This window comes from Dipodomys merriami, unplaced genomic scaffold, assembly GCF_024711535.1.
Source record: "Dipodomys merriami isolate MVZ:Mamm:240054 unplaced genomic scaffold, mDipMer1.0.p SCAF_2, whole genome shotgun sequence".
Taxonomy (NCBI): domain Eukaryota; kingdom Metazoa; phylum Chordata; class Mammalia; order Rodentia; family Heteromyidae; genus Dipodomys; species Dipodomys merriami.
Window position 1 is genome coordinate 48,172,692 of NW_027203381.1, and position 23,027 is coordinate 48,195,718.

At 37.2% G+C, this 23,027-nt stretch overlaps 1 protein-coding gene across 12 annotated transcripts in view; it reads left to right on the forward strand.

Annotated features, from left to right (window-relative positions):
- The window catches only part of Ptprm (protein tyrosine phosphatase receptor type M), an 832,110-nt gene that overhangs the window by 317,892 nt on the left and 491,191 nt on the right, over positions 1 to 23,027 (forward strand). For all 12 annotated transcript variants that reach the window (XM_070029553.1, XM_070029556.1, XM_070029555.1 and 9 more), the window contains exon 3: positions 4,009 to 4,280. In XM_070029553.1, the coding sequence (XP_069885654.1) occupies positions 4,009 to 4,280 (272 nt within the window). The remainder of the gene's footprint in view (positions 1 to 4,008; positions 4,281 to 23,027) is intronic.

The following is a 23,027-nucleotide window of genomic DNA, read 5'->3' on the forward strand; positions in this document are numbered from 1 at the left end:
TAGTGCTTCTCTGTCAGCCTAAGGATTGTATAAGATTCACTGGAAAATGTTTCCTATTTTGTTGTTTGCATGGTTTCTCAAATGTAGGATGAGAATGCATAGTGTGCTTGGTCTTTTTGTTTTTTGGGGTTTTTTTTCCCCTCTAATCTCCAGCTTCTATCACATCAATACACATTTTAATGATGGGGTAGAAAGGAATAATGAATCTTATGAAGCTCTTACTGCTGCCACAAACAATGATAGGAGATAGGCTAATCAAATGTATTTGTCAATGGATATGATTAAGCTAAATTTAATTCACCCTACAATATGAGATTGTGAACATTGCATGTTCTCCAAAGAGAGTTTTTCTCTTCAGGGAAACCAAAATAATATTCTTAAAAACTTCAAAGTCTGCATAGAGAGATTGTCCCTTTTGAAACCAACTTCCTCAAGGGTAGCTCTCATTTAATTTGCCTGTAATTTTATATACTTTGCCTATCGTCTAGTCACTTACAGTTGTTTTTTTATCTGAACACAAACAGAATGTCCATATAATTTGAATTATGAGTGCTTTTACTTATTTGCCGAGGTGGATATATCTATGTATATGTATATATGTATGTATATGTATATATATCCATAGGCAAAAATTTAGGTAAGGAAGTAACTAAAGAGGGAGGCCCAATTACTCCTTGTAGTCAAAACAATGATGTTGAAGTGAAACTTAAACATTCAACTGTAAAGGTATGTTTTTAAAAATACAGACATAATGAACTATATTTGAATACTAGTGCTTTGAATTTTTTAGGTCTTTAAACATTGGTTAGTGAGTTGACTTTCATTAGAGATAAGTAATAAATTCAAGTGAAAGGTACCTCCCCCATTTTCAGTAGTTTCTTTATGCACAACTGTGCTTTTCCTGAGGCTGGGCTGCTAGACTTCACTAAACATAAAGGTTTACACTTAATTCTGAAAACTCCGTACATTAATATTAGGAAAGTTTTGTGGGTGTACAAATGTCCTCTTATGTGCTTTAAAGTTATGTGTAAATCCTAATGGCCATACACTGAAGAAACTTCCCCAAAAATTTAAGGGTAAGATTAAATGACTTGTACTATCTCAATATCAGTATTTGTATATATATATAGACAGTAAAGAAAAAAATATCACCACCTAGATGAATTAGGTTAGGACCCAGAGGGAGAAGTAGATGAAGGTAAGGGACTGCTGATAAGGCAGAGAAGCCATGTGTTTAGGGAGATAGAGGAGCCAAAGGTTTCTCAGTCTCTATGACCAGGGTTTGCAAGCTTATGCTATGGGACAAGCATTGAGTGCCTTCAAATGTATTCATCAGACTCAGAGATGAAAAGCATAGAATACAGTATTTATCTCCTTACATCAAGAATGTTCCAAGGCACACAGGATAGCTGAAATCTTGGATTGTACCAAATGCTATTTAGAAGTGCTGAGAATTAGATGACTGAATGGATATGTAGGACAAGGGGATGATCCAAAAGTTCTATCATATTGCACAGAAAGAGGTGCAGGTTAAAACTTCTGAATTGTTTGTTTCTGGAATGTTCCATTTAATTGTTTTATACTACTAGGAATTGGGACTGTGAAGAACAAAACTGGATAATTTATAACTTAGATTACACTTAAACTTTACTTTGATCTTTTTAAAAAAATTGTTTGTAGACAATTCGTAAGACTGTCTAGAAGAGCATTTTGTTCTGGAGTAGAGACAGGTGGCTTAAGCACCAGAGGGTGACTGTGTAGCTAGAAAAACTGTTCTCAGAAACCCTGTTGACTTGGTCACAGTAATGGCAGAAAATTAAGCCTCTCATGGCAGCATGTGAAGATATGGGCAACAACTTGTACATGATTATATATAAAATTATATACATAATATTCATGATTATGTACATGATTATCTCCTATGGTTTGTCTTTAGTTTTCTTGATGGAATCAATGTGAAGGATACTTTTTCAGGCCATATTTTAGGTTTTGATGATGCAGAAGTGGTCCTGTCATGCTTCAGCCTCACATGGAGGAATCACATGACAATTATGTGACAGAACACAGAGGCCTCAGTAATAGAATTAGCAGCAAATCAGCTTATCCTTGTTTCACTGAGGGCAGAAAACACCTTTCCTTTTCCTTTTCCTTTTTTTTAAATACATGGTCTTGCTATGTTGCCTAGACTGTTTTCAAAATCCTGGCCTCAAGAATGCCATCTTAGTCTCCCAGGAAGCTGGGACTGTAAGTATATGTCATCGAACCAGCTCCCAACTCTGGCTTAAATCACAGAGTTCTACCTTATTATTGAACTATATGTTTCATAGGTAACCCTTTCTCTTGTCTGTTAGCTTTTATATTTCCAGGTGTATAAAATTCATCTCTTGAAAAATTGCTCTATTTTAAAACAGCTACTACAATTTTCCTGCACTGTTGTAAAGGAGTTTGTTGGGTTTTTTTTTTCATGTATGTTCCAATCACACATGAGGTTATTGGAGTGTGGCAAGATGAATAATGGGCTGGAAACTCAGAGGCTCAGAGATCTGATTTTGCCAGTCATTCATCTTATAACTTAAATGAGCTGCCTCCCAATCTCTAAGAGTTTCTAGTCCTATTTATTTAAATGACATTAAAACTAGCTCATTCCACAGCAGGACATTGTAATGGTATTAACCATAAGCAAACATACATTAAACATTCATTCCTTAATAATGTAAAGGATAACTTCATTCATAGTTTTATTTGGTCCTTTATAACCTTTTTTTCTGGAAAGGCAGTCTCCTTATTGGCTCTTGGGGAATCTTAGCAGCTAGGATAAGATAAAAATTACACACACTTCATCTCATATTGTGTTTGTTTGTAAATGTATGTACGGTTTTCACTAGAACACATATACAGACATATATATATATATATATATATATATATATATATATATATATATATATCTACCACCTTGATCATTGAGGTTTATAGTCGGGTTTACAATGAGGTGAGTTTTACAAAGGATATTTAATTAGGTGCAACAGCTGCCTGTTTGCTTTGGAGTCCTGCCTCACCTGGACAACACTTCCTACTTAGACTGTCAATACAATTTTATTCTCCACCAAGGGGATAACTTATTTTACCTTTTTTCTCAGAATATTTAAAATAGTTTATGAACTCAGATGTGTAGTTGTAATTGCTGTTTCTGTTCATCCTATCCATGAGGGGCACTAAAATGCCAGGTTATCTGGCAAAGATGAAATTATCTGGCAACTTGAAAATCTGTGGTGGTGTTGTCAAGAGAAACACACCTGGAAACTTCTGAAAATATCCTCCTTCAGAATGGGCAATGGCTACATCAGCGTGCTTGGTCTACATCTGGTTGTAACCTCCCACCTCCACTCATCGAGTCTCTGTTGCAGTGTGCCAGAGGGGTAGTGGTCAGACCTCACCCATGACCCCAAAGAGTATCACTGTGCCTCTAACATAGGATTCTACAAACCAGACTAGTGTGTTGTCTCCTCTGGACATTAAGTCACTAAAGTCATGATTACCAAAATGATGCTCTTCCACTTACAGGGAAGTGCTGACTCATAAAATGTTATAATACAGAACAACTGTTTGTGTCCATGCTGCTCATTGAGTTGTAAGTGGTCACATGTTACCGTAGAGTTTTTAAATACAGTTTGGCTGGTGAAACTGAGGACCTGAATGTTTAGTATGGGATTTTACTTAATTTGAGTTTCAATAACCACATAGGACTAGTAATTACCAGATTGATCTTGGCAGGTCTACAGCTATTGTGTTGCAAAACTGTTACTTAGTAGATGAATGCAGTAACATCCAGGGAACTACATTACTGACCTTGAGAACATATTTGGAGTGGTAGAAGTAGGATGTAATGGATGAAAAAGATTTAAAGAGGTAGAACTTTTAAGTTTAACTAGGATTCATGAAATATCTTTTCTAAAGTGAGCAGAGGTAGGGTTTGGATCTTGACTCTCCTCTGTTTTGTCTCTGCAGGTTCCTTCATGCTGGTGAACACATCTGGAAGACCCGAGGGGCAGAGAACCCACCTGCTCTTACCTCAACTCAAAGAAAATGACACCCACTGCATTGATTTTCACTATTTTGTATCCAGCAAGAGTAATGCTGCTCCAGGGTTACTCAATGTCTATGTGAAGGTCAATAATGGGCCCTTAGGGAATCCTATCTGGAATATATCTGGAGACCCTACACGCACATGGAACAGGGCAGAACTGGCCATTAGTACATTCTGGCCTAACTTTTATCAGGTATGTGCTTTCTTTCCATTTTATATTTTAAAGTATCCTCGCATTTCTAAATCTATAAATTGTTCTTATATTAGTATAATCAATGTATAGGAGAAATGGTGTTTTTGAAAATACAATTGAAAAAATGACCTATGCTATTTGATAAGGAATATCTTGAGGCTTTCTGAAATGAATAAAGACATAACTTAACTTATGTCTGTCCCTCATGGTGCACTCTTGTCTGCAAGGATACCTTACTTTGCGTATAAAGTAAGAATGTTGACCCAGAGACAGCACTTGAAAATGCAAACGCCTCTCCTGGCACTGCATAATCCACAAAGAAGGGAGCTCCAGTGAGGGCAGCTTGGGATGGGCTTCAACCTTAAGTCCTTGTTGTAGAGGACATTCTGTTATTTTGGAGGATCTCTTGAAACCCCCTGTATTTATTTTAACTGAAAATTCCTTTAAATCACTGAGGCAAAAAGCCTAGGACAATTCATACATCATATAAAATTAATTAACACAAGAGCTGAACACATGTGGTTCATGCCTGTAATCCTAGCTCCTTAAGAGTCTGTGATGTTAAGATTGTGGTTCAAAGCCAGTCAAGGGAATAATTCTTTGAGAATTAGTTCCAATTAACCAGCAAGAAGCTGGAAGTGGAGCTCTGGCTTAAGATTTAGTGGGCTAGCCAAAAGCACAAAGCTCAGGAACAGTCTTGAGTTGAAGCCCCAATATTGGCACAAAAGAAAAATGTAAGTAAGCACATCCCATTCTGAAGTGAGATGACAAGTGGCAGTAATGCATAGGGAATACCTTTTTCCTTTCGGCCATAACATCTTTAACAAATCCCTGGTGTTGAAAAATATTCTGTTGATTTTCTGTTAAGAAGAAGAAGTGGTGTTTTGTTTATCTTGTGCGTATGCGCCTACGCACATGCGTGCATACGTTTGTGTGCGTGCGTGCGTGCGTGCGTGTGTGTGTGTGTGTGTGTGTGTGTGTGTGTGTGTGTGTGTGTTTTCTAGGGAATAAATTTAGAGCTTGGGTGTGGTCTCTGAGCTTATTTCCTCAAGGCTAGCATTCTACCATTTGAACCACAGCACCACCTGGCTTTTTGCTGGTTTATCAGAGATAAAGTCTCAATGACTTTCCTGTCTCAGCTGGCTTTTAACCATGATCCTCATATTTGAGTTTCCCCGGTAACTAGGCTTATGGGCATGAGCCACCGGTGCTCAGTTGTTTTGTTGTTGTTGTTTTTAAATAAGTTTTTTTTATTGTCAAAATACTGTACAGAGGGATTACAGTTACATGAGCAAGGTAATGAGTACATTTCTTATCAAGCATTGTTGCCTCCTCCTTTGTTTTTCCCCTACTATCCCTTTCCTCCCACCTCCACCTCCTCAACTACACTCTATCCCCCCCACCTGCTCGCCTAAATTGTAAAGTTCTTTTTTCAACATAATGTCTTGTACATCTTATTGTTGCAGTGGGTCAACCTGCATCACTAATTTAAACAATTTTTTCCCTTCCCCTCCCCAAATTATACCAACATCAAATACAGTGAAAACAGAGGTTATACCATGGGGGAGGGACATACAAAATTACAAAGAAATCATCTTATAAATATGTTAGAAACAATTGCAAGAAAGGAAAAAAATATTTGAATCCTTATCTTGGGGTTCATTTTGCCTAACATCAATTTATCTGACAGTTTCTGCTTGTCTCAGACATATACTAGTTATTGCAAATAAGGGAAACCAAGAAGGAGGCTACAATGCTTGATAAGAAATGTACTCATTATCTTGTCCATGTAATTGAAACCCCTCTGTACAGTATTTTCACAGTAAAATAAATAAATAAATAAAAATAAGGGAAGCCATGGGACCTATGTTTCTTTGGGCCTGGCTTACTTCACTTAATATAATTTCTCCCAAGTTCTTCCATTTCCTAACAAATGGGGCAATGTCATTCTTTCTGATGGAGGCATAGAATTCCATTATATGTATATATATATATATATATATATATATATATATATATATATATATATATATATATCACATTTTCTTGATCCATTCATCTACTGAGGGGCATCTGGGTTGGTTCCATATCTTAGCTATGGTAAATAATACTGCAATAAACAGTTGTGCTGGTGGCTTTAGTATGGTCTTGTTTGTGATCATTCGGGTAAATGCCCAAAAGTGGGATTGCTGGGTCATAAGGGAGCTCTGTGTGGATTCTTTTGAGGAACCACCATACTACTTTCCAAAGTGGTAGAAGTTTGTGTTTTTTTTTTTAAATTGTGAAAATACCATACAGAGGGGTTACAATTACATGGGCAAGGTAATGAGTACATTTCTTTTTTCTCTCTCTCTCTCTCTTTTTTTTTAATTGTGAGGATACTGTACAGAGGAGTTACAGTTACATGGGCAAGATAATGAGTACATTTCTGATCAAGCATTGTTGCCTCCTCATTGTTTCCCCTTCCCATCCCTTCCCATACTCCTCCCCTCCCCACAATGAGTACATTTCTTATCAAGCATTGTTGCCTCCTCCTTTTTTTTTTTCCCTTCCCATCCCTTCCCATCCTCCCTGCCCTCCAAAGTTGTAAAGTTTGTTTTTTGACATAACATCTTTTGTACAGATCATGGGACTGGTTTTGAGCTATTTGTTTTTGCTCTACTACTTGAGCCATAGCCCCACTTCCTATTTTTTTGTGGTTAGAAATAAAAGTCTCATGAACTTTCCTGCTCCATCTGGCTTCAAACCATGATCCTCCTATCTCAGCCTCCTGAGTAGCTAGGATTGTAGGCATGAGCTCCCAAGTGCCCAGTTTAGTCTTTCTAACTTAGCTTTTGGTTCATTCAGGAGTCAACCCTTACATGTGTCTACCGTCATTTCTCAGATTTAATTATGTTGTTCAGCTAGACTCAGGCATGGGAGAACTAGATCTTTCTAGGAATGCTTATCTTTGGTGTTTATCAGTTAAGATCATTCAAACCCAAACCCTTTGTCCCTGCATTATAATGGGGATGGGTATAAGTAGACAGTAAATTTTTTGCTTATGTAATGGATGCCTGAGCCCAGCACAATTTCCTACTTAATGAATGACCAATGTTTATGAGCGGAAATGAAGAGTAAAGAGAGCTCTATTACAATACAAGCTAATTGTTTTTTTTTAGAATATTCTTAGGCAGTAAGCTTTAAGATTGTTAAAAATTTAGATAAATCTAAATTTAGTAGTCTGCTAAAGAAATAATGAACAGTGATTGCAAGCAAACAAATGCAAAGATATTCATAATAGTTTATTAAAAAAGCAAAATAAAAATAAAAAATTAAAATTAAAAAACATAAAAAATGCAAAATAAGTAATTTGACGAAAACAGAGGATTTTAATTTATGCCATCTCAATACAAAAATTTCCTTTAGGATGTGGCCAAAAGGGAACCCTACTGCATTGTTGTTGGGAGTATAAACTTGTTCAACCACTTGGAAAGCAGTATGGAGTTTCCTCAAAAGACTCCACATAGAGCTACCCTAACATTTTTCTAATTTGAGGAGGGGAAGAGAAATAAAAAAGTGCTTAAATAAGGATACAGGTTGACCCATTGTAACAATGAGATGTACTACAAGATACTATGTTGAAAATGAACTTTACAACTTGGGTGTGGGGCAGTTGGGGAGGGATGGTAGGGGAAAAACAAAGGAGGAGGTAACAATGCTTTTTAGGAAATGTACTCATTACCTTACTTGTGTAATTATAATCCCTCTGTGCAGTATTTTTACAATAAAAAAAAAACATATTAATCTCAGCACCGGTGGCTTACGCCTGTAATCCTACCTACTCAAGAGGCTGAGATCTGAGGATTGCGGTTCAATGCCAGCCTGGCTAGGAAAGTTCGTGAGACTATCTCCAATAAGCCACTAGAAAACCGGAAGTGGCACTGTGGTTCAAGTGGTAGAGCCCTTGCCTTGAGCTGAAGAGCTCAGGGACAGCGCCCAAGCCAGAGTTCAAGCCCCATGACCAACAAAAAAAAAAAAAAAAAGAAAAGAAAAGAAAAGAAAAAGAAAAAGAAAGAAAAAAAATTCCCTTTGTAAATATTAGTAATATTATGGAAGATTAATTAGTGATATAATTAAGTTTATTTTCATAAATGGATATGAAAGGTATAAAGCATTATCTTAAATTCCATCCTTAAATATGTATATATGTAATTTAAGAATATATGTTAATACATATTAAAATATGTAATACATACAGTAATGTATCTATTAATATTTAATATATATAAAAGACCAAATATACCTAAGATAAATATATAAAAAGTGATATCTCTCTAGTTAGTGGAATAAAAAGTTTTCTGAATAGTTTTTTCTGTCATTTTTACAGTGTACATTTTCCCAGCATACAGGCACAATTTGTATTGCTGAAACAAAAGAATTTTTTTCCCCGCCGGTAGGAAAATGCCCTTCCTTCCTTCCTTCCTTCCTTCCTTCCTTCCTTCCTTCCTTCCTTCCTTCCTTCCTTCCTTCCTTCCTTCCTTCCTTCCTTCCTTCCTTCCTTCCTTCCTTCCTTCCTTCCTTCCTTCCTTCCTTCCTTCCTTCCTTCCTTCCTTCCTTTCTTCCTTCCTTCTTCCATAAGTTTTGAACTTAGGGCTTGCTAAATAACTGCTTTACTATTTATTCCTCAGCCATTTTGGCTTTAGTTATTTTTTAATAGTCTCACATTTTTGTCTAGGCCAAACTAGATCATGATTCTTCAATTTAAGCCTCACTTTGTAGTAGGATGATAGGCACATACTTTCACTCTCAGCTTTTTTGTTGAGATGGAAGTCTCTATACCATGTCTCATAGGCTGGCTTTGAATTGTTATCTTCCCAGTCTCTACCACCTAAGTAGCCTTGATTACAGGTACAATCCAACCCAAGGAACCTGAGAAAATCCTCCTTTAACATAAACATTTTTTTAAGCTATCAATAGAATAATTTAAAAGTATTGCCTGCATGGCAAAGTTTTCTTCATAGGACTAAACCACTGTACATGCAGGAGTTTTTGCCTTGCAAGGCTCCAGGAGGGTTTTTTCCATGCTTTCTATCTTAATCAGATGGAAGTCTTCTCAGGTTAGGAAATGCCTCAGATGCTCACTCTGACTCCTGGAATAGATCCTAGACTAACTCTCAGCTGAGGCTCACACAATATACTCTTAGACAATAGGCTTAAGTATGTCCTGCTTATCTTTTCTCAGGTTTCCTTCTCTTTGGCTTGAGTTATGTCTATATGAACCTTTGGAGTGTCTGCTTTGGATACCTTTTGATGCAGTGGTTCAGACTGACTTTGGTTGCAACCGAGATCTTGAATTTCTGGTTCACTTTTACATTCCTACTTCTGTCAGTCCAGTACATTCAGGGAATGGTTTCATTAAGTCTTAGATGACCTGACTTTAAGAAGCAATGATAAAACCAAATTGAAAGTAAGATGGTTCCACATGTAGGTGGTTATCAATGAATTCTCACTTTTCTTTTGGGTTTTTGTTAGTCATGTGGCTTGAACTCAGGGCCTGGCACTGTCCCTGAGCTCTTTTGCTCAAGGGTAGCATTCTGTCTCTTGAGCCACAGTGCCCATAAGAATTCTGAATTCTGTGCCTGATCCTAACTGCAGAGCCCTCCTCTTTGCCACTGTGATGTCTCATAGTACTGAGTTGATGCATGATTTACCAAATTTAATTAGACCTTTACTCTCATACCTTTCAATTTTTGTGAAGTTTATTGCTTCACTGGTTCTTAGGTTGCTGGGTTATAGTAACAGAATACCATATACAAGCTTTCTTAAAAAATAGATATGTACTTTACACATTTATGGACTATGGGGAATCCATGGCCAAAACTTGGTGAAGCCTTTCTTATTTGTTTGTAAATCGCTGTCTTCTTACTTTCTTCTTCTATGAGTGGAAAATTGGAGGCAGAGAACAAGCTATCTCTTGCCTCTCCTTAGGAGCCATTAATTCTTTCACCTCATCCAATCCCCTGCCACAGTTCCTACCCATGTGGTAGCATCACAATGAGAATTAGGCTTTCAATATTAATTTGGAGAGTAATAAGCACATTCAGTTCATAGCACTGACTGATTCATGGCAAATCATTTCATACTTTGAGTTTAAAAGTAAATTTGTAAAAACTCTTTTTTTTTTTTGTTTGTTTGTTTTTGGGTTCAGTCGTGGGGCCTGCTCAGCTCTTTAGCTCAAGGCTAGCGCTCTACCACTTGAGCCACAGCGCCACTTCCGGCTTTTTTCTTTTTTCTTTTTTTTTTTCTTTGCTTATGTGGTGCTGAGGAATCGAACCCAGGGCCTCAGGCATGCAAGGCAAGCGCTCTACCACTGAGCCAACTTCCCAGCCCCTGTACAAATTCATATACAATGTTTTCATGTTTTTATGAAACTGCTAAGGTACATTTATAAAATAGTATTTTGATCAACTGTAAATCCTCTTCTTAATTCATGAACACTCTACCTAGCACTTTGTTTTTGGGTTTTGGTACTGGGGACTTGCCTGAGGCACACCTCAGCCTGAAGATGAAATGGATAGTGAGCATAGTACTTATTCATATTTTCTAATTTTTTTGCTGGAGTGAAATATACACCCTGAAGTCATAAATGGTACATCATAAATGATACAAGAGAGATATCAATAGGAAATAGGCCAAATGCTTAGTTGTAGGCTTTAAAATCCCATATAAGATCTGAGTTATGTTTCTCCTTGGGATGAAAAACACAGCTGTATTAATTGAAATAAGATGTCAACTGGACAGCTTGTTATCAGATAAGAGCCAGGATAACCAGCTGTTGGATACAGCCAATGACAGACTTTCAATGGGCTATAGATTAAATCCAGGCTTTTAAGCCACTACACCCTTACAAAGGAGGTAACTATTTTCACCTGATACACTGACCCAACTAAATTCATTCATTCATATTTATCTTTAAGTCATTGTACAAAGGGATTTCGATCCAGCACATCAGTTTGTAAGTTCAGTGTATCGTTTTTAAATTATCTTTGATTACATAAATGTTTTCAATTCAACAAATCAGTTTATAAGTATAATTTCTCTTGATCAATGTCACCTTTTCCCATTTTCTCCCATCTACTTTGTGTGTGTGCTGCTGGTATTGAGGTTTGAACTCAGAGCATGGTTACTTTCCTTTAGTTTTTTCACTTAAGACAAGAGCTCTAGTAAATGAGCCACAGCTCTGCTTCTGGTTTTTTGGTGGTAAATTGGAGATTAGGATCTCATGGATTTTCGTGCCTAGGCAGGCTTTGAATAGAGATCCTTAGATCTCAATCTCCTGAGTAGCTTAGCTAGGATAAAAGATGTGTTATAGTGGCACCCAGCTTCCATCTATTTTAGATTCAATTTTCCATAAATACTTTGGTATAAAGAGTTGTTATAGTTGGCTGAGGGTGTGAATATGATTTGTTGACTATCAATATTTCTAATTCCAAAATTATTTTAAAATCCTGGTGTTTTGTGTGTGTGTGTGTGTGTGTGTGTGTGTGTGTGTGTGTGTGTGTGTGTGTGTGTGTGTGTGTGTGTGTTATTATTGGGGGACGGGGGAAAGACTATGGTACATTAAAGTATACAAACGTTGTGTTCTTAGGATATAGATCAACTGTCTCTGAACCTAAAAGCTGAAGAAAATGTAACAGTATATAGATATTTAAATGAGGCAATATTCTTTTTTAAATACGCATTTTTTATTGTAAAGATACTGTACAGAGGGGTTACAGTTACACGAGAAAGGTGATGAGTACATTTTCTATTGAACCTTTTTACCCCCTCCTTTGTTTTTCCCCTACCATCCCTTTCCTCCCCACCTCTCCAACTGTTCCCTTCCCTCCCTGAAGTTACAGTGGGTCAACCTGTATCCTTATTTCAGCATTGTTATTTCTCTTCCCCTCTCCAAATTAGAAAAATGTAAATAGGGCACCTGAATCAACTGTAGTGAAAACAGGAGTTATACTGTGGGGGGAAGAACATACAAAAGAAACAAAAAAAAATCACATAGTACATTCTAAGTACATTAAAAACAACAGCAACAAAGATAAAACCTTTTGTGTCCCTATCTTGGTGTTCACTTTTTTTAGCATCATGTTATATGGTCATATGTACGTGGCTTTTGACCTTTTCTGCTTTTTCTAGACATATTCTAGTTATTGCAGATAAGGGAAACCATGAGACCTATTTTTTTTTGGTCCTGGCTTACTTCACTTAATATGATTTTTTCCAAGTCTTTCCATTTCCTAACAAATGGGGCAATGTCATTCTTCCTGATGGAGGCATAGAATTCCAGTGTGTGTGTGTGTGTGTGTGTGTGTGTGTGTGTGTGTGTGTGTGTGTGTGTGTGTGTGTGTGTGTGTGTGTGTGTGTGTGTGTGTGTGTGTGTGTGTGTGTGTGTGTGTGTGTGTGTCACATTTTCGTGATCCATTCATCTACTGAGGGGCATCTGGGTTAGTTCCATATCTTAACTATGGTGAAAATCCTGTGATAAACATAGTTGTGCTGGTAGCTTTAGTATGGTCTTGTTTATGATTGTTTGGGTAAATGCCCAAAAAGTGGGATTTCTGGGTCATAGGAGAATTCTTATGAGGACCCTCCATACTGCTTCCCAAAGTGGTTGAACAAGTTTAGACTCCCACCAACAATGCAGTAGGGTTCCCTTTTGGCCACATCCCCTCCAGTGTCTGTTGGTATGAGAGTTCTTGATTGTAGCTATTCTAGCTGATGTGAGGTGGAATCTCAATGTTGTTTTGTTTTGCATTTGTTTTATGGCTAGAGAAGTTGAGCATTTCTTCATGTGTCTATTGGCCATCCTTCTTTCCTCTTCAGAGAAGTTTCTCTTCAAGTATTTAGCCCACTTATTTATTGGGCAGTTGTTTCTTTGAGGATTTGTTTTTGGGGGATTTAATTTTTTGAGTTCTAAGTATCTTTTAGATATGAGGGCCTTGTCCATTGTTTGGCTAGTGAAGATCTTCTCCCAATCCGTGGGCTTTCTATTGATTTGCTAGCTATGTCCTTTGCCATGCAGAAGCTCTGCAGTTTCATGCAATCCCATTTGTCCAACCTTTCTTTGATTTGTTGTGTTTCTAGATCTTTATTAAGAATGAGGCAATATTCTTGAATGACTCTAAACTTCATCTTCTCCTCTACACAACTTTTATTGATTATATCAGCTGCAGAATGTATCATACAGATTTCAAAAATTAATATCATATACTTGAAATATTAGAATGTTAAAAGATAGCCATATAGTACTTTATTTCTATAGAATAGGCTCTATACTAGTATATAGTTGTACAGGTAGTTACTGCTTATATGATTTATAGCACTGAGGATTGCACCCAGACTTGTGTATGCTAAGTGTGTTCTCTCTCACAGATCTGCATCCCAGCTCATAATAAAATCTTACTTTTATAGTATAGAAGCTTGACTTCAGGGCCTCATGCTCTTACATAGCTACTTGTTCAGGGCTGGTATTCTACCAGTTGAGCCATACCTCTAGTCCAGCTGTTTTTCTAGTTAATTGCAGATTTAATATTACAGACTTCTCTACTTAAGCTGGCTTTAAAGCACAATCCTCTAGAGCTCAGCTTTTTGTGTATTTAGAAATATAGGTATGAGCTATTGGTATCTAGCAAGAAAGAACTTTTGGCATGAGTTTACATGGATAAATAAAATATTTTGGAGGCATTTTACATAATATTGTAATGGACAACATTAAATACTGTAGACGAGCACATGTATTGACAGGACAAATTTGGATTTGAGTATCATCTCTGCTTGTTTATGATCCTTGATAAATGATTTAAATTTTATGAGCCTTACTTTCCTAATTGTTGTCTATGTATAATGACCTTTCAGTATGGGTGGATCAAAGGAAAATGCATTTGGAATATTGTAGCATCTCAATAAATTATAGCAGTCTGTTGAGATACCATTAACGTTTGTGGGAGACTGTCAAAAAGGAAATAGCTAATCGCTGAGCACTGCCTCCCTGAGAAGACCCTTCATAAATGCTTTAAATGGTATGTCCGAGGTGTTAGATAAGAAGGTACTCAAGACCAAGCAAGTCCTTTTGTGAAAGTGGATGAAGCAAAATAATCTACTTTCTTTTTATCAGAAAGCATCTATACCTTTGTCCACAAAGAGCAACTGGTGAGGTTTCATCCCTAGAATTCACTTGCACAGATTGTGTGGCTACAGGCTGAGGAAGGGGAGTTCTAAGTACACAGTCAGGAACCTCTACATGGGACTCTGAGATTTCCTTTTATCCTGTACCCTCTGTTAAGAGCATCCATTTCTCATGGGAGGCAAAATGTAAGCTTTGCAACTGATGCATTGCAGAAATTTTTCAATCAAATCAGATACAACTGCTTCTTGTGTCTTTGTTAAACTTTGTAGTTCTTGTGCAGGTTTTGTTTATCATAGTCTTTCTCCTCCTGGGATCTTTTTAAAGCATTTACAGAGTTTTGAATCTTTTTTTTTTCATCACAATGAAACCATCTTGCACAGCCTTCTCTACCATTTATGGCAAAGAAACATTCTGCAGGTACAGATCACAATGGTAACCTGCATGGAATACAGCTAATTGCTGGTTAATCAGGGCTCTTTAACACATAAATTGTCCCATATTTGGTGACTACCACAGAGTTGATTCTTCAATTAATGTTTGTCCTATTGTTGCTCCTCTTACATTCCCTATTGGATTCAGAAGCAGTAAGGAAGGGAGTTATAGCCTGTCCTGTAGTATTTGCTTCTTTCGGTTTAGACGTAGACTTCTTGCCATTTGAAGAGGAATCTTTTCCTTTCACATTCACCTTCATGCTTTATTGTACTGATAACAAGAAGTAGTTGTCTGCTTTGATTCCTCTTCCACTTCTCTTCTCTCCTGCCCCCATGTTTCAGTTGCTTCTGAAGCCAATGGATCATTGATTGAGTTTTTTTGTATGTGTTCTTGCTAATCATGTATGCAGCCCCTTCAAAAATCTCATGTAGTCCAGCTTTCTCACTGTAAACAATGGTTCTGAGTTTACTTAAGAGTCCAGAAAGGCAGAGTACTTGCAGATTGCTTTGTAAAGAGAAAAATGCATAGGTAGCCTGGGAATCTCCTTGCCCAAGCACTGCAATAAAGGGAACCTGAAGAGGGTGGGCAGTGACTAACAAATGTACAGATAGAGTCATCAAATGAGGAACTGTTGGCTCACTGGAGCCTCCTTCTTAAAACAAATTTCTCAGATATGTCAAAATGCCCTGGGAGAAGATTAGAAGTAGATTCCAGCTGGGCCATGCTCTAAATTCTTTGTGCAGGGAGAACACAAAAGAGCTTGTACTTGAGGGTAGGGAGAGGCTAAACCAAGATTTGCCCTTTACCAGGCTGACAGCTTTGCTGGTAAATGAGGAGTTGAGGGAATCGGAATGGCTTGATCTTCCCCAGCTTCTTCAGGTTTAGTTTCAATCTTTGTTCCATGCACAGCTGGCTAGGTTTCTTTGCTGTATTTGCTTTCGGCTCTCTTATTTTATCAAGAAGCTGTGTATGGCCCCAGTGAATGACAGCCTGCATACATTTGCTGCCTAGAGACAGTGTTTTAAAATGTAGTAGGTAACTGTTTTCTGATTTGAAATTCCAGGGAGTAGTAGGAGATATTCATTGGCCAAATGGGAAGACACATTGATAATTCTTGACCTACAGGTCTTCTTAGGGCCTGTGTATATTTTTGAGTCTCTAGGAGAATCATATGGTAGGTGTGGGTGCCCAGCTAAAATCTGGCACGAATTTAGGCTTTTTCAAAGCATGTCTTTAGTCCAGTGTTCCTGGAATAAACTTGGGAAATACTGGTATGCACCACTGAGAAATAGCACTTACCTTGATTCCATAAATTCCGTGCCTGTGGCCTTTATTGAATTGCTTCCTGCCTTTCAGATGACCTGGGGAATTTGATATGACAATGATGTATAACTCTCTTTCTCTAACAAGAAAATGAGTCTAAAACAGCTGCTCTTGTACTATGCATTTTGAGCTTAAAAAAGATAAACAATCTGTTTTAAGAAACCGGTGGAGACATTTGAGGTTGTCATTCTGCTATTGACTTACAGCTGCATCCAGGAGGTTGAACAGTTTGTATTATGGTCTTTTTTATGCTCAAGGACCACATTTTGCTTTTTTCATTTTTTTTAACTTGCCACATCTCTAAATTTCATTTTCAGATTGTACTTACTATTTGATGTTCAAGGATACGCACCTTTTCTGTTGTTTACATTCTTACGCCTCTAGGTGGGCTGCTGTTGCTTGCTTATTAGAACTATCCCTAACAATGTTTACTTTTGTTTTCAAATATTAGAGGTATACATTCCATTTTATGTAGTAAGGGATTTCATCATATTTCTGTACATGTATATGGTAATCTTTGATTGTATTTACCACTTTATTGCTCTTTAGCCTCTCTTCCCTACCTTCCACCTACAAGTTTAATCTTGCTCTTTATAGTTCTTTCCCCTGTGTAAGAAAACACATCTTTGTTTTGTTTTTGTTTTTGTTTTTTTTATATTTTATTATGAAAATACTGTACAGAGGGGTTACAATTACATGGGCAAGATAATGAGTACATTTCTTATCAAGCATTGCAGCCTCCTCCTTTGTTTCCCCTTCCCATCCCTTCCCAGCCTTCCCCCTCCCCCCACCCAATCCCCCCTCCCCACCAAAGTTGTAAAGTTCTTTTCCTACATGACAACTTGTACTTCTCATTGTTGCAATGGGTCCACCTGTATCCTTATTTAAACGACTTGTTTTTCCCCTTCCCCTCCACAAATTATACCGACATCAAATACAGTGAAAGGAGGGGTTATACTGTGGGGGAGAGACATACAAAGCAAAAAGAAATAATCTTATAAATGCGTTAGAAACAAATGCTTCTTTCACTTAATATGATGATCTTCAGTCTATCCATCTTTCAGCAAATGACATAGTTTCATTCTTTTTAATGGCTAAGTCGCAGTCCCTTGTATATAAACAACATTTTCTTAATTCTTCTGTGGATAGTCATGGAAGCTGATTCCAGAACTTGGCAGTTATAAATAGAGGTGTTACAAGCATGGTAATATGGAGTTCTATATGTCAAGGTAAGTTTCTAAGTTTAGTTTTTGTAGGTGTATACCCAGAGGTGAGATAGATGGATTATAAGAGAGTTGGTATTTTAAGTTCTTTTTTAATACTGGGATTTGAATGTGGAAACTCAAACTTGACCTCTCTTCTAGGCAAGTTTTTGCTGGTTTTTTAAAAGACTGGATCTTGCAAAGTTTTTGCCTGGACTAGCCTTGAACTTCAGTCCTTCTGCTTTCAGCCTCCCAAATAGCTAGGATTGCAAGTATCAGCCACTAGCATCAGCCTATTTTTAATACTTCCATATTGATTCCCACTAGTAGTGAATAAGAGTTTCATTTTGCTTTCATTCTTTCTACCATTCTTTGCTGCTTTCTTGATGATAGCCATTCTGACTGGGTGGAGGTAGACTCTTGATATTGTTTTGATTTGTTTCTCTGATGGGTAAAGATGTTGACTGTTTTCTCCCCATTTATTTAAATCTTCTCTTTATTTTTACTAATTTGGCTATCAGTCTATCAATTTTGTTTATTCTTTAAAATAATATAACTTTGAGATTGACTTGGGCTTGCTCTCTTTAGATCTTGAGGTGTATCTTTAATTTACTTATTTGATATGTCTTAGATTTTTTTTAAAAAAATAGGCATTTAACAGCTATAAGCTTCCCACTTTGATATATTTTATTGTATCCCATAGGTTTTAGATGATGCATTTTTATTCTCATTTACTTCTAGGGATATCTTTTTTTTATTTTTTTTAATGTGAAAATACTGTACAGAGGAGTTACAATTACATGGGCAAGATAATGAGTACATTTCTTTTTTTTGGATCATCTTTGAATTTTTTTATTGTGAAAATACTGTACAAAGAAGTTACAATTATATGGGCAAGATAATGAGTACATTTCTTATCAAGCATTGTAGCCTCCTCCTTTGTTTCCCCTTCTCATTCCTTCCCATCCTCCCCCCAGCCTCCCAATGAGTACATTTCTTATCAAGCATTGTAGCCTTCTCCTTTGTTTCCCCTTCCCATCCCTTCCCATCCTCCCCCGCAATCCTCTCTGCCCCCCCCACGAAAATTGTAAAGTTCGTTTTCTACATAACGACTTGTACATCTCATTGTTGCAATGGGTCCACCTGTATCCTTCTAGGGATATCTTTTCCTCCCCCCCCCCCCAGCTTTACAGTGTGGCACACTGATTAATCAGAAGTATATCATTTAGTCTCTATGAGTTTCTATGTTTTCTGTAGTTTATCTTGCTGTTATCTTAATTTTGTTATATTAGTTAAGGCTTGATTCATTTCCTAAAATATGATCTATTTGGAAAAAGTATCCTGTGCTGCTAGGTTGCTTGAACTGTATCTCAGTGGTACAGAAATAGTCTAGTATGAGTAAAGCCTTATTATAGGTCCTCAGCATTCAGATAGATAGATAGATAGGTAGATAGGTAGATAGATTGTGATGGTCACGACAGAGCACTGATAAAAACTCTATTGTTTTCTTGTCAGTTTGATGTCTTCAGCTCAAGGCTAGCGCACTACCACTTGAGCCATAGCGCCAATTCTGGCTTTTTTTTCTTTTTGCTTATGTGGTGCTGAGGAATCGAACCCAGGGCTTCATGCATGCAAGGCAAGCACTCTAACACTGAGCCACCTTTCCAGCCCCATAAGTACAATTCTTGTTGAACTTGTTACCACCTCCCTCTGACCCTCTCCAATCTACCCCTAAGTTGTACAGATCATTTCTAACATATTGTCTGTGAGTATCGCTGTTGTATTGGATTCCCCTTTGTCTTTAGCAGATGTGCAGAATAGCTCAAAAGCTATGTACAGATTACCATATAAAATGATGCTAAGTGAAATGAACTCCAAGACATGGACAAAAGAGGTTTTTCTTTGTTGTTGTTGTTCTTAATATACTATGTGATTTTTTTTCTTTTGAGTTTTTCCCCCTATGGTTTATCCCCTGTTGTCACTGTATCTGATTTTGGTACCCTGGGTATTCTATATATGTTTATCTGAATTAGGGAAGGGAAGGGGAACAACAGAATGGTGATACAAAGGACAAAGGGGGAACCAATGCAACAGTGAAACTCACAAGACAGTATGTTGGAAATGTCCTGATTTCTTAATGGGAATTTTTTTTGCTTTAACTTTTTAATATGCCAATCTTTTTACTGTGTTTCTATTTTTTATTTAACTCATCTGACAAAAGCAACAGAAAATTTATGAAAATGGGCAAGGACTACCCTTGATTTTTATTTAAATCAAAACCAGAGAGGATCTTGTAGGTAATCTGCAGAAGAGACACCTACCTTTTAATCCTCTGTGTTCTAGAAAAATTACAAATGACTTCTGCTAACATATTTTCCTTGGCAAGCATGTGCAATGGTAAGAAAATCCCTTCCTTGTGCTCCTGTATACAAGGGAAGTGATAGCATGGAAAGCTAATTTCGCTCTTCACTGAAGCAGAGAGGATCAGGACGCTGCAGTGTTCAACTTCTTCCCTTCCCCCTTTGGCAGGAACCTGAAAAGAGCTTCCTGTCAGCCAGCTTTCAGGAGGATGATTTAGGAGCAAATGATAGCCCAGTCAGTGGCTTAGCCAATTGTTTCCTATCACACATAGAGTGGCTTTGCCCAAAATCTCCAAAGGCTAAGAGGGTACAGCATTTGTCTCCTGAGATGTTATTAGATGAAGGATGGAATAAATTTTGATTCTCTCTATCCCGTATTCCTTTACATATAAGGGTGCAAATCCATTTATATAAAATGCCATATTATATGCATATAATGCATGTGTAGCTTCCTTTGTATTTCAAGTTATGTCAGATAATTTATAATTCCTAAAATAACATAAATGCTTTGTAAATAGTTGTTATACTATTTACTAGTTGTTAATAGTTGTTATACTATTTGGGAATAATGACAATCACAAAAATGTTTATACATGTTCAGTGCAGACTTGGTTATTTTTCAAATATCTGCCATCCACAGTGGATTGAATTCTTGGAAACTAAATGGGAAATGTGGTACAGGTTCCCATGTGTCTCTCTATAGTCACTATGATTTTGTCAACTCATCAATTCACGACCTTCTTTTATGTGTATTTCCATGTTAAAATGCCTTATATAATTTATGCAGTCAGTTGATAAACATTAAACCATGCCCAACAAGACTATACCTTATGCCTGAATAAAGCTTATATGACCCATGTGTTTTCTTGGTAGGGCATAACATAGCCTCTTGCACTTAAGAGAGAACACTGCACAGTAATTAAGCAGTGCCATTGGGACTATTTCAACCTGCAGAATCCCTAATGAAAAGCACATAACATGAGGAGTTGTAGGACTAAGTAGGCCACAATAGGGGTACATTTTTACCACATGGAAGCTGAAACAAGGAGACAGATATTGCCTTTCTTACCTCAGCTAAGAGCAATTGCATCAAATAATTCAGATGTTTTATTTCTCTGTGCATGTCCAAAAATGACCATAAGAAACTTGGTAAGACATGGGGTTACACAGGGAGTAGGAAAATTCACTAGTATAAAAATCCATGGTTAATGAAGACCATCCATATTCTTTGTTAAGCTAAGGTGCTGTAAAATTACATACTGTGATGTGGCAAAAATTATTCCAGAATAAGAGCAATTCTGTGTGTCTGTCTTATATAGCCAGAACTATTTACAAATAAAAATGTAATGTTGCTTAGTCTAAAAGAAGGTATTTTCCCCCAAAATGTGTTTATTTGGTTAAGAAGCAAATGAAAACATTTAGCCCAAATCTAGCAAATTCCAGGGAATATGATATAAAAGGATATCTGAGGGCCAGATTTTAATACTAAGGTGTTACAAATCCTCAGTTATTTTTCGTCTGTCTTATGGAAGACTTGAATTTTAAGTGAATTGATTTTGTGTTGTTTTACATAGTATTTTACATTCTAAAAAATAGTTTCTATAATTTTATTTTGGCATGTTGAATAAATATTTTGCATTATTTTTTAAATGGCAATTACACTACAAACCTTATGGGCATTTAAAATACCTTATGTGGTATATCATTCTAATGATAAATCACTGGTCAGGCCAGAGGCAGAGTTGTCTCCCTGTCATTACTGGAATAATATGAGCCTCATGTGTGGATTGCCAGGCATATTGTGTCTGGCTTTTACAAAACATTGCTTTTGACATGTACTTTCTTGTTAACCAAAACAATGACAATGTGTTGGAGAGCCAAGCAGAGACTAGATGGTAAATATTTCTGGCTGTTAGGCCAGACAGTCTGTGGCAACTAGTAACCTTCGATGCTGTCTGAAAGCAAATGAAGCCAAAGCATAAATAAATGAACATGGGGGGGCTAGGAAGGTGGCTCAGTGGTAGAGCACTTGCCTTGCATGCCTGAGTCCCTGGGTTCGATTCCTCAGCACCACATAAAGCAAAAAGAAAAAAAGCTGGAAGTGGCACTGTGGCTCAAGTGGTAGAGCACTAGCCTTGAGCTGAAGAGCTAAGGGACAGCACCCAGGCCCAGAATTCAGGCCCCACAATCGTCAAAAATAAAAAAAAAAAAGAAACCCAAGCCTTAATTCTAATATAGAAGATTTTCAATATATCCTGTTTTATTTGATAAAAGCAAGAATGACATATTGGCAAGTCAGTGTCCCGTACCTTTCTGTTTTCTTTTTCTAGTGGTACCACTGATGTTCTTGTATTATTGTTTTCTCTGACGTCAAATTTTCTGGACCTAGATGCCAGGATTTTCAGACTTCCTTGTGACTCCCTCTTGGTCCTGCATAGAACTATTATACTTCATGAGGGTAATACTCACACTTTAAATAGACAAATCCCTTACTTGATAAAAGAGATATAGGCTATTTGTTTTTTTAAGCTTTCCTGCTATGGACATTGCCTAGAAAGGAATGGAAAACTCAGTAGCTGATAAGTTTTTGACAATGAAACCTACAATGGGGCAATGGTGTCCCGAAATCTGGTCTTAAAAGATCTATTTAAGATGGGCCTTGTTGTTGTTGTTGTTGTTTTTAGAGGTACTGGGAATTGAAAGGATAGACTCACAGTTGCTAGGCAGGTGTTCTATTACTTGAGCCATGCCTCCAGTCCCTTTTCCTCTTGTCAATTTTCAAGGAAGTATTTCTCTTTATGCATAAGCTAGCCTAGGTTGTGATTCTTCTACATGTTTCTGGGAATAACAGTGTGTAACCCTATGCCCAGCCACCAAATGAGATAGAACCTGGTTAATTTTTTATATTCAAGCTGGCACTGAACCATAATCCCCTCTTAATTATGTTTCCCAAATATAGCTAGGATTATGGGTTTGAGCCATGAAGCATACCACTTCACTCAGATCAAAAACCATGTTTATAGCCAGAGGGGCAGTGCCGCCAGGTAGTAGTGGTAGTAGTGATGTCAGCTTTCTCCCCCTTAGCTGAGGTTGTTTGTATAAGAGCAACTTTCAGATCCCTGCAGACACTACTAAATTTCTGTTTCCTGTTTCCAATATTTGTAGTCTATAGCCATTTTACAAGGCCCTGGGTGTCTTGAATGCATTTTCTATCCTTACCCTTGAAATTTATCTGTGTGTGTGTGTGTGTGTGTGTGTGTGTGTGTGT